The 12,433-nt window shown below is 37.9% G+C and overlaps 1 protein-coding gene across 1 annotated transcript; it reads left to right on the top strand.

The window, feature by feature from the left end:
• The first annotated feature begins 4,836 nt into the window (after window positions 1–4,836).
• LOC131182076 (classical arabinogalactan protein 9-like) lies at window positions 4,837–6,073 on the top strand. Its single transcript, XM_058150713.1, has 2 exons — window positions 4,837–5,062; window positions 5,868–6,073. Exons 1-2 carry the CDS (start codon window positions 4,837–4,839, stop codon window positions 6,071–6,073), a joined length of 432 nt encoding a protein of 143 aa, XP_058006696.1.
• Window positions 6,074–12,433: the final 6,360 nt, after the last annotated feature.

Genomic DNA, 12,433 nt, shown 5'->3' with positions numbered 1-12,433 from the left:
TTGTAAATGCAAACTTGAGTACTTTAGAGGCTGATAAGTTGTTAAGAGTGTTGAGGCAATTTAGGAAAGTTTTGGGATACACCATAGATGACATTAAGGGAATAAGCCCACACTCTTGCATGCACAGAATCAGTTTGGAAGAAAATTGTAAGCCATCTATTAAACATCAGAGAAAGTTGAACCCAAATATGAAAGAAGTTGTTAAAAAGGAAATTTTGAAGTTGCTTGATGCAGGGATCATATATCCTATCTCGCATGATGCCAGGTAAGCCCAGTACATGTTGTTCCAAAAAAGGGTGGAATGACAGTGGTCAAAAATGAAAATAATGAATTAATTCCCACCAGAACAGTGACTAGTTGGCGAATGTGCATAGATTACAGAAAATTAAATGTTGCCACTAGAAAAGATCATTTTCCACTTCCCTTCATTGATCAGATGTTAGAAAGATTGGCTAGGCATTCTTACTTTTGCTATTTAGATGGATACTCAGGTTTTTTTCAAATCCCTATCCATCCAAATGATCAAGAGAAAACCACTTTCACTTGTCCATATGGAACCTTTGCTTATAGAAGGATGCCATTTGGGTTGTGTAATGCACCAGCCACTTTTCAAAGGTGCATGATGGCAATCTTCTCAGATTTCATTGAAGACATAATGGAGGTTTTTATGGACGATTTTTCTGTTTATGGATCTTCATTTGATATATGCTTGGCTAACCTTTCTAAAGTTTTGCAGAGATGTGCAGATACTGACCTTGTGTTAAACTGGGAGAAGTGTCATTTCATGGTTCAGGAAGGGATAGTGCTTGGACATTTAGTGTCCAACAGAGGAATAGAGGTTGATAAAGCCAAAGTTGTAGTGATAGAGAAGATGGCTCCTCCTACCAATGTCAAAGGAATTCGAAGTTTTCTAGGACATGCTGGGTTCTACAGACGCTTTATTAAGGATTTTTCTAAAATAGCTAAACCTTTGTCTAATTTGTTAAGTCATGACACACCATTTGTATTTGACCAAGAGTGTTTGGATGCCTTTTGCAGGTTGAAGCAAGCTCTTATCACTGCACCAATCATGCAACCACCTGATTGGAGCCTACCTTTTGAAATTATGTGTGATGCTAGCAACTATGCAATTGGGGCTGTCCTTGGTCAAAGAAAGGACAAAAAGGCTTATGCTATTTATTATGCTAGTAGAACACTGGATGAGGCTCAAACAAATTATGCAACAACTGAAAAGGAATTTCTAGCAATTGTCTTTGCATTGGAAAAGTTCAGACCTTACATTATTGACTCAAATGTGGTTATATTTTCAGATCATGTAGCCATCAGGTATTTACTCCGTAAAAAGGAGGCTAAGCCTAGGCTCATTAGGTGGATTCTGATGCTACAAGAGTTTGACTTGGAGATTAGAGATAAGAAGGGAGCTGAAAATGTAGTTGTTGATAATCTTAGTAGGCTGAAATTGGATGATGAAGAATTGGATGAAATCCCTATTGATGAGTTTTTCTTGGATGGACAACTTTTCTCTCTTGTTGCTAAATTACCTTGGTATGCAGACTTTGTGAATTATCTATCTTATGGAGTCTTACCTCTAGGAATGACATGGCAACAAAAGAAAAAGTTTTTGCATGAGGTGAAATTTTATAGATGGGATGATCCTTTACTCTTTAGGAGATGCTGTGATGGTCTAATTCGAAGATGTATTCCTGATGAGGAGACACAGAGTATTATGCATCATTGCCATGCTTCTGATTATGGAGGACATTTTGGAATCTCTAAAACAGCTAGTAAAATTTTGCAAGTTGGTTTCTTTTGGTCAAATCTTTTTAAGGATGTGAGGAAATTTATGTTAGAATGTGATAAATGCCAAAGGAGTGGAAATTTGTCAAAAAGAGATCAAATGCCCCTATATGGTATTCTTGAAGTAGAATTATTTGATGTCTGGGGAATAGATTTTATGGGGCCATTTCCTCCTTCATTTGGTAATAAATACATTCTAGTTGGAGTTGACTATGTGTCAAAGTGGGTGGAAGCTATTGCAACTCCAACTAATGATGCTAGAGTGGTAGTGAAATTCTTAAAGAAATTTGTCTTGAGCAGATTCGGAGCTCCTAGGGCTATAATTAGTGATGGGGGTTCCCATTTTTGTAATAAGCAATTTGAGAGCTTAATGAGGAAGTATGGTGTAGTGCACAAGATAGCTACCCCATACCACCCTCAAACTTCAGAATAAGTTGAAATTTCTAACAGAGAGCTCAAGCATATTTTGGAGAAAACAGTGAACAATTCTCTGAAAGATTGGTCTATCAAACTATATGATGCTTTATGGGCATATAGGACAGCTTACAAAACCCCTATAGGAACTACTCCCTTTAGGTTGGTGTATGGTAAGTCTTGTCATTTACCTGTGGAGCTAGAACATAGAGCATATTGGGCCATTCAGACCTTGAATTTTAATCTTAAGCAAGCTGGTGAGAAAAGACTATTGCAACTTAATGAGCTTGAAGAACTCAGGATGGATGCTTATGAAAGTGCCCGTATTTACAAAGAAAGAACCAAAGTATGGCATGATAAGCATCTTAGGAAAAAGGAATTCAAAGAAGGTGATTCAGTTTTATTGTTCAACTCAAGATTGAAATTGTTCCCTGGAAAACTTAAATCAAGGTGGACTGGTCCATATAGAGTTTCTAAGGTTTTCCCTTATGGAGCAATTGAAATTTGGAGTGAAAAATCTGGGAATTTTAAAGTCAATGGGCATAGATTGAAACATTACATAACTGGAGACCCGATAAAGGGAGCAAGCTGTTACAAGCTCTCCAATCCCTCACCTCTTTTTCAGTGAAATTCATGAAGAGTCCAGCTAAGGACTATAAATTAGCCCTCTTGGGAGGCATCCCAAGTCCTTTTATTTTTATTTTGCTGATTTACTTTCATTTTCATTGCTTTTGTTTTTATCTTGAATCTCCCCAAATTCAATTTTTGACATTGATGAATCTTGTCCCTTGTAGATGTATTTCAATGGAGGAAGGTTGGTGAACTGCTGGGGAGTGATTCTTAACTTGAAAATTTTGTCCTTCAAACTCTCCCAAAAACTGATTGGTTTTTGCTGCATAACCTGTGCAGGAGTTGCTACCTGGTTTATGCAGAGCAAAAAATGACATTCTGCAGCAAAGAGGATGTCTGCAGCAGATTACTTAAGTTCTTGGTGAGGTTGGGTGTGTAACTTTTAAGTATATCTGCTTTTAATGTTAATATGGTAGTAAGTGAGTCAATTTTGTAGTTTTGAGCTTATTTGGGTTGTGGGATTCAAGGTAGGTATGCTGCATTTTCTTGGCAAAACTTGGAGAGTTCATTTCATCATTTGTGAATAGATACAACTTTATGCAGATTTTATTGAGTTTTTATTGTGCTAAATGTTGATTTGCAGAATTTGAGTCAAAATGGCATGGTTCTCAAAGGTCTTTTATGTAGGATCCATTTCTACATGCTTGTGTGATGCATTTTTGATGAACTTTGTATATATTAATGTGTTTTTGGTAAAAATTTCTCATGATTTATGCTTCATAGAATTATATTTCTTCATTTTAGGGTATTTTTCACACTTGCAATTCATGTTCCATTGCAATCCTAATCTTGTTGAATTGTGCATAAGCAACTGCATAGCTTATGCAATCCTGCATAACCACAATTCTTGCCATTTTTCACCTTTATTGCAAGTGCATAAAGAGAGTGCATAGCTTATGCAACTCTGCATAGCCTAATTTTCTCAAATTCATATCTTTTGAAACATGCATAAGAGAGTGCATGACTTATGCACATTTGCATAACTTCAAATTCTTCATTTTCTCTCTCTGCCGAAGTCTGCATAAGCAGAGTGCATAACCTATGCACTTCTGCATGACCAAAAATTCTGAATCTCCAAACTTGCCGAGGGGTGCATAAGCAGAGTGCATGACTTATGCACTTCTGCATAACCAGAAACCCAAAAATCTCCAAACCTGCCGAGGGGTGCATAAGCAGAGTGCATGACTTATGCACTTCTGCATAACCAGAAACCCAAAAATCTCCAAACTTGTCGAGGGGTGCATAAGCAGAGTGCATAACTTATGCACTACTGCATGAGCTATTTCTCTAAAGTCCAAAACCCACCGAGAGGTGCATAAGGAGAGTGCATGACTTATGCACTTCTGCATAACCACCAACCCCAAACACCAAAATCTGCCGAGACCTGCATGAGTAGAGTGCATGACCTATGCACTTCTGCATAACCACCTTCCATAAAAATCAGAACCCACCGAAACATGCATAAGCAGAGTGCATAACTTATGCACAACTGCATAACCACATTTTCCAAACACCAAAACCCACCGAGAGGTGCATAAGGAAGGTGCATGACTTATGCACAACTGCATGACCACCAACCCAAGATTTCAAAACTTGCCGAACAGTGCATAAGGACAGTGCATGACTTATGCACTTATGCATGAGCTATTTCTCTGAAGTTCAAATCATTCTGAAACATGTATAAAAGAGTGCACAGGTTATGCATAAATCACTTTTCACTTATGCAGTTTCTACACAAACCCGATTCAAATCAAATTTCTTTTCGGCAATTTTCTCTTCCCTCCTCCACCTCCCGATATCCCTGCTCACCCCTTTTCCCCCACGACCTCAATTCCGGCATACCCTTTTTCTCCACTCGCATTTTCGTCGGATAAACCCTAACTTCTCCCTGCATTCTCATTTCCGCCCTCATCTCCTTCATCTTCACTATCAAGAACCATGGAGTCGCCTCCCCATTCCCGTCCAGCTTCTCCTCTCGAGGTCTCGCCATTGTCAATGATACCTCCCAATCCCGATTCCCCTCCACAAGCGACACCCCCACCACCTCCCACAACCACCTATAAGCGGAAAGTTAGGTCGAAATCTGTGCGACCAATATCCTCTGCCCCTCCTCTATCCAAACGCAAAGAACCACCCACCCCATTTTCAGAACCACCACCCAAAAACCCAAAACCTCAGCCTCCACACAAGCCAAATCACCCTCTTCCAGCAAAAAGCAAATGTCAGCAGTCTCATTAGTTTCAAAACTCCCTTGGCCTCTTCCTGATGCAGTTCAAAAGGCAGCCTTTAAGAGACTTAAGGAAAGAAAAGTGCAACCCACTAGGTATATTTCTGTGGACTCTCTCCAGTCACTTGGTTTATTTGACAATGTGGTTGCTTACCTTGATAGTATGGGTTGGATGGAATTTGTGCACAAGCAAGAAATTGTTTACCCAGCCTTAGTATTGGAATTTATTTCCTCATTCTCTGCCAACCTGAAATTGCATGATGTAGATTTTCAGCCAATTATGAAATTTAGATGTTTGGGGCAAAATAGAGAGCTGTCATTGGACCAATTTCATAGCATTTTTGGGTTTGCAATTGATGGGCTATTTCGAGTGCCACATACTGGGGTAGAGGTAGCAAATAAGGGTATTTGGAATGCTGCCCAATTTTGGAGAATCATCACAAACCAACCTCAGACTTTCTCTGCTGGCAGATCAAAAACCTCTCAAATACTTGACCCTGCACTTAGGTTCATTCATAGGCTGATTGCTAGCACTATTTTAGGCAGAGGGACTAGTTCTGGTGCTTTGGGAAATCTGAATTATTCATGTTATGGTGTGCTTTCCACAAGGTCAAAGTCTCTCCCGGTTATTTCTTTTGTGAGCATGTGTTGCATATTGCCACAAAATCCATAGGTGACATTGTCTTGGGTGGGCTCATAATCACATATAGCCAAACATTTTGGTTTTAACTCAAGAGCACCCAATACCAAAGACTTGTGGACACCTTATATTTTGATGCTGCACACCTATCTAAAACAGGGTTCAGTTTACCACATTCTGATATTGCACAACCTGCAGCAGAAACTGAGCCCATTGCACAACCAGAAGCCCAACCTTTCCCATCACCCCACAAAGACTCTACAACCTACCCCACCCCTCGATGCACAGAGACCCCAGCAGCCTTCTCGCCCACACCTCCTACAAGTGAACCTTCCTCATCCACCCCTCTCCGCATTCAACACTAAAGCCTTATTCACCTATCTTGAAAGGCTTAGTGATGATATATACTTTGTGGATAGGAAGCTTGACACTGGTCTTGATACACTCAAGGATCGTCATGATCAACTCTTTGACCTTGTCATGGAAACCAGGGACAAGCAAAAAGAATTGAAGGAGATGGTGAAGCAACTCATGATCTTTCTGGGAATGCCACCTCCACCGCCATCACCTCCTCCAGCACCATCATTTCGACAGCAACCAGCAGCTACCAGCCCCTTAGCAACATCCTTGGACAAGGGCAAAACAATAGAACTAGATTAGTTTTTATTTTACTTTTGTTCAAACTTGTAGGACTTTTCCTTTGTAAATATGTTCAAACATTTATAGTTTGTTTTGAATTATGTTTGTTTGTTTTGAATTAGTTTGTTTTAAATTCTGTTTTTCTTGAAGTTTTATTGGATAGCTATTACATTAGTTTTCTTTGATTTTCATTGCACTTATTGCCCTTTTGTACATATTTGCCCATACTCTGTATACATTTCAATGCTTCTAATGCTAGTTGTACATTTCCCCTTGCTAATCATCATGCAGCAGCTTTTGTATACACTGCACAGGCTATGAATTTCCTTATGCAAATATTTTGCATAGCCTGTGCAACCCTTTTATGCCACTTATGCAGAACTGCACAGGCTGTAATTGTAACACCCTAGGCAAATCTCACATCGACAAAACACGGGAGTGATGCTGGGTATATAAGTTGATGGTTTGTAACCCCTATTGACGCATTTTAAAACCGTGAGGACTTCTGCCCAGAGCGGACAATATCAATAGTGGGCCGGGCCGTTACATTTGTGGTATCAGAGCGGCTCCGCGTGCAACCTTGAACGATGGTGGGCCAAACCTCAACGAGGACGCTGAGTCCCATAAGGGGGGTGGATTGTAACACCCTAGGCAAATCCCACATCGACAAAACACGGGAGAGATGCTAGGTTCATAAGTTGATAGTTCGTAACCCCTATTGACGCGTTTTAAAACCGTGAGGGCTTCAGCCCAGAGCGGACAATATCACTAGTGGACCAGGCCATTACATTTGTGGTATCAGAGCCGCTCCGCGTGCAACCTTGAACGATGGTGGAGCAAACCTCGAGACGAGTCCCATAAGGGGGGTGGATTGTAACACCCTAGGCAAATCCCACATCGACAAAACACGGGAGAGATGCTGGATTTATAAGTTGACAGTTCGTAACCCCTATTGACGCGTTTTAAAACCGTGAGGGCTTCGTCCCAGAGCGGACAATATCACTAGTGGGCCGGGCCATTACATTTGCCCTCACGGTTTTAAAATGCGTCAATAGGGGTTACGAACTGTCAACTTATGAATCCAGCATCTCTCCCGTGTTTTGTCGATGTGGGATTTGCCTAGGGTGTTACAATCCACCTCTTATGGGACTCGGCCCTCACGAGGTTTGCCCCACCATCGTTCAAGGTTGCACGCGGAGCGGCTCTGATACCACAAATGTAATGGCCTGGCCCACTAGTGATATTGTCTGCTCTGGGCTGAAGCCCTCACGGTTTTAAAACGCGTCAATAGGGGTTACGAACTATCAACTTATGAACCCATCATCTCTCCCGTGTTTTGTCGATGTGGGATTTGCCTAGGGTGTTACAGTAATCCTCTTATGCAAATGTCCTGCATAGCCTATGCAACCCATATTGCCACTCATGCAGAACCGCATGGCTTATGCACCCTACTTATGCACATGTTCTGGACAGCACTTTACTTTGCATAACCTGTGCAGCTTCTTATGCATCCCTTTATATCTTGAATTCTCCTCTACTCCATACCAGGTAACTCTTTCTTCTTGCTCTTAATTTTCACTAATCCTGGTTATTCCCTTTGCTTTGAGTTTTGATATTACATTGCTTGAGACATTGAGGACAATGTCTAATTTTGAGTTTGGGGGTGCATTTTGATTTTTGCTTTATTTTTCACATTTTGAGTATAAGAGCATCTCATCCCATTCCATTTACATATATTGTAAATATTTACATACACATCCATATATACATATACATAACACATTTACACACACATTACACATTTACATACGCATTATACATCACATAGCACATATACAAATAGACAAATTGTACACATTACACACAAATAGACAAATAGACTTCCTCCATTTAGTTAATGCATTACTCATTTTAGAAATCATGCATCATGCATTAAAATCTTTTGCCAAATCCCTTAAGTATTGAAAAATGTGCCTATGAGAGTAATTTGACTCACCTTTTAGTTGGGTTTGTGGATTGAAAGTTTCCTAAGAGGTGCAAGGTTTTGAAGTGTCTATCCCTTGCCTATATCTTCTTAGCCAAAAAGCCACCCAACTAGTCCTTTGGAGATTGGAATGCTTAGAGGGAGTTATTGGATATAAGGTAGTCAAATGATGTCTCACCAATCCTAGAACAAATTTTCTAAACCTTTCAAGGCGAAATACCAGCTTGTACTTGAAAAGAGAGATGATTAGGCATTCTTTGATTTAAACCTTCTTATTTTAAACCTTTGGCCCTTTTCCTAATTAAAATTGACCCTTGCAAACCCCTTTGAGCCTTTTTATTCCTGATTTTTCTTGAAATCCGAATTGCTACCTAACCAATGAACCAAACACTCCAACCCTTTTCATGAGAATAATATTGAATATTAGGTACACTTTCTAAAAAAAATAAAAATAAAAATAACAAAAAAAAGAAAAAATATACAATAAAAGGGAGAAGAAGTGCTTGTCATCTTGTAAAAGTGCTAGTATATGTGCTTTTCACTATTGCCATTCAAAATGAAAGAAATCCACCCAAAGTATTAAAAGAAATGAGTTTGGGGGTGGCATTTTTAGGGACAATCATCAAAAGAAAATGCAAAATACAAGTTTAAAGTATCAAAATGTCCCTCCATTTTTATGTGTTTTGCTAGCACTTGACAATTCTCATTGTGTACTTCTCTCCTCCATATAAAAAAAAAGAAAAAGAAAAAATTATAATAAAATAAAAAGTGTACCTTATGTTGTTAAGATTGAAAATATTCTCATGCTTTGAATCCTTTTTACCCATTCTTCTTCTTAGCCTCATTTTGAACCCCATGGCCCCATTACATCCCTAAAAAGACCTTTGATCTCTTGATAGTACTTGCTACATTAGTGGAGATGGGAGTAGGGAATTTGCCTATGGGATTGGAAAGCTATTCATTCATTCATTCAATTCCATCATTCCATATAGAGACACTTTGACTATTGATTGTCTTAGAATTCCTTTTGAGCATGACTCTCTCTTTTGATTGGTTGGTTTGGTGATTTTGAATGATAATTGACTTGATGGCTAAGCGGTGAAAGCTTGGATAAGCATTAAATTCTTTGCATTTTGAAGGATGGGTATATGGATTGCTGGTATGGCTAAAAGGGTGTTAAGTTACTTTAATAGGTGATTTTCATAGCTCTTTGGATAAGGCACCCCTAAAATTTTTTCACCACATTTTAAAGTTTGCTTGAGGACAAGCAAAAGCTTGAGTTTGGGGGTATTTGATGCATACATTTTGCATAGTCATTTAGGTCTAATTTCATAACCATTTTATTTGATTATTAGTCATTTTTAGCTAATTTCATTAGTTATTTAGTTAGTTTTTTTTCATAATTGTCAATTTTGGATTAATTTATAATTTTTACTTTGTTTTGTAGGAAAAATGGTGTTTTTGAAGGACTGAAGAGAAATTTTGCCATTGAGGAGTGACTTCTACAGCCAAAGATGTCAAAAACAAGTTTTCAAGCTGAAATATGCATTGAACAAATTGTGCATAACTTGCCGCATAAGCTATGCAGATCTGCATAAGGAGAAAAATCACTGTTCCAATACCTGCCGAAATGTGCATAAGGAGACTGCATAGCTTATGCACATTCACGCCTCCCTTATGCACTCTCACGGAATTGTGCATAACCTATGCACCAAGTCATGCAGTTTTGCATAAGTGAACTGTAACCAGTAAAATCGCATAAGGGACTGCATAACTTATGCAGTCCACTTATGCAGTCCCATAAATGTTTGATTAATGAGCTGGCAGAAGATTCCCTCAGAAAATTCCTCCTAGAACACACCATTTTAGGGCTCCATGTCAGAAAATGCTATAAATAGTCTCATTTCCCATTTTAGAAAAGATGAGACAAGGAGCAGAAAAGGAAAGGAGAGGAGAGGCAGAATTTGAAGAGTCACTTTCACCTTCCACACCATTTTCAACCAAGATTCGCAGATTTCTTTCTTTCTTTACATTTTTCTATATTTCTAGTGTTTAATTTCTTATTCCTTAGCTTAGATTAAAGCTTTATTTCCATTTAAACTCAATATATCTTGTAAGCATTATGGATAGTGAGTAGTTTTACCTTTGATTCTGGAGTAAGGGTTGTAATATTTGAGATATTTTGTGGATTTTGATTGGGTAATCCATATTTTGTGGTCTTAATGAGTTTTATTCATTTCTTGTGTGCTTAATGACATGCTTAGTGTAGGATCCCATTAAGTAATGTTCTTAATCCATGGTTGAAGCACCGAAAGGAGAAGACCTTGTGATAGATAATCAAGAAATTGGACTTAATTAACTTAGACCTAGAAATAGGCTAAGGATTAAGAGGATTCACAGATTAATTAAAGAACTTAATGGGTCTTAATTAATTCTAAGTCCACGAAAGTAGGATTAGATTGATTAAGGCACTCTTTGTCTCACTCGAAAGGGAATTCAAAGGATTTAATAATTAATCTCCTTAAAACCCATTAGTTTCACAAGATTGGATAACCAATTAAAAATCCCAAAATAGCTCGAATATGAAATCCCGAACTCCGGAATCGCCTTTTTATCATTGCTAATTTTCAATTGAATTTAATTGCTTACCATTTTAGAATCTTGCCATATTTGAACTTGCCTATTTCAATTTGATGCAATTTTAGTTTAATTAATACATTGATGAATAGAATATTAATTTTGCACATATAGATTTCACATTCTCAATACCCATCAATTCATTACTTTAATTTCAAAAATACTTCGATTTAGTCAACTTTTATATCAAAAATTCAATCATTAACTCAACTCCTCGTGGGAACGATATCTTTACTGTATTACTTGTACGACCCGTGCACTTGCGGTTGGGCCACATCACCTGAGACAATAGCTTTTGTTTCCAAGATTGAGTTTTTGCCTTCACTCTTTCTTTGATAAAATTCAAAGCTTACACTTTTGATCTTCCCCAAAATAATGGCAATCCAAGACACTTGTCCTCAGCACTCATCTACTTTAGGTTCATCATAGCTAGATTAAACTGAGACTTAGTATGCTTTCTACAACAAATACAAGATTTGTGATAATTGATTCTTTGCCCTGTTGCCTCAGAATAGCTAGAAAGAATATTGAGGATTGCCCGAACTTCTCTACAGGTAGCTCTTTCGAATAAGAGTGTCATTTGCAAATAAAACATTAGTAAAAGTAAGAATATCTAGAAAGCTTCATGTCTTTAATGCTATATATTTGCTATTTTACACGAATAGTCTAGCCCACTTTGTTAATATTATTATATTTATTAACTAATATCTACTTTTTTTTGAAATGTTGGAATTGTTAAGTTTAAATCTCCACGCCATGTACTATGAGTTAGATGCCCAAATACTATAATACTAATAATACATATCTATCAATGAGATTTAGCTTGGTGATATTAGAGTTGTCTCCAATGCTGTGAAGTCTCAAATTCGAATACAAGTGGAAGCCATTTATAGCATAATACTAATACTACTTTGGTTTGTCTTGGCTTGTCTTAGTTTCTTTACCTTCCTTGCAGAATTTTCATAATCATATGAAATATGTCAAGGAATCAGCAATGACCATACAATTTTCAAACTCTCTATTTTTAACTAGATATCTGCTGGCTCCAATGATCATATATAAGAAAAAAGAAACAGAATTTGAAAGGAAAATTATTCCAAAATCAAGGACCTTTTAAGTGTACAAGAAGTAAAGTAAAGGTTGAATTTGGTAACCAAAAAATAGCAAAACTGAAATTGGGTTTGTCCACTCCTTTATATTATACATATATTGATTGCAGGACCATTTGTTTCATGAAATATCCAGTCATCTTTGGAGTGGTCCTTGGTTGATGTTGCTAGGATGAGGCTTTTCTCTAGAATTTTTGATACTACATAATGGCTGTTGATAGTGGGCATTGATGTGCTTAGTTTTGATGCTAGTTTATGCCAGGGACTTTATTTATTTGTTTATGCTGATTGGGTTTTCTTTATGCTTTGGTTTTGAGCTATTGTTGCAACGTTATTTTCATTTTTGTAGCTGAACT

This window comes from Hevea brasiliensis, chromosome 8 (assembly GCF_030052815.1).
Source record: "Hevea brasiliensis isolate MT/VB/25A 57/8 chromosome 8, ASM3005281v1, whole genome shotgun sequence".
NCBI classification, from domain to species: Eukaryota; Viridiplantae; Streptophyta; class Magnoliopsida; order Malpighiales; family Euphorbiaceae; genus Hevea; species Hevea brasiliensis.
Note: the sequence above shows the minus strand (reverse complement) of the source record. Positions and strands in the feature narration are given on the sequence as shown.

Coding starts and splice junctions, on each gene's coding strand:
- LOC131182076 (XM_058150713.1), top strand. CDS start 4,837: ATGATACCTCCCAATCCCGATTCCCCTCCACAAGCGACACCCCCACCA. Junction 5,063..5,867: donor TCTTCCAGCAAAAAGCAAAT/GTCAGCAGTCTC, acceptor TATCTAAAACAG/GGTTCAGTTTACCACATTCT.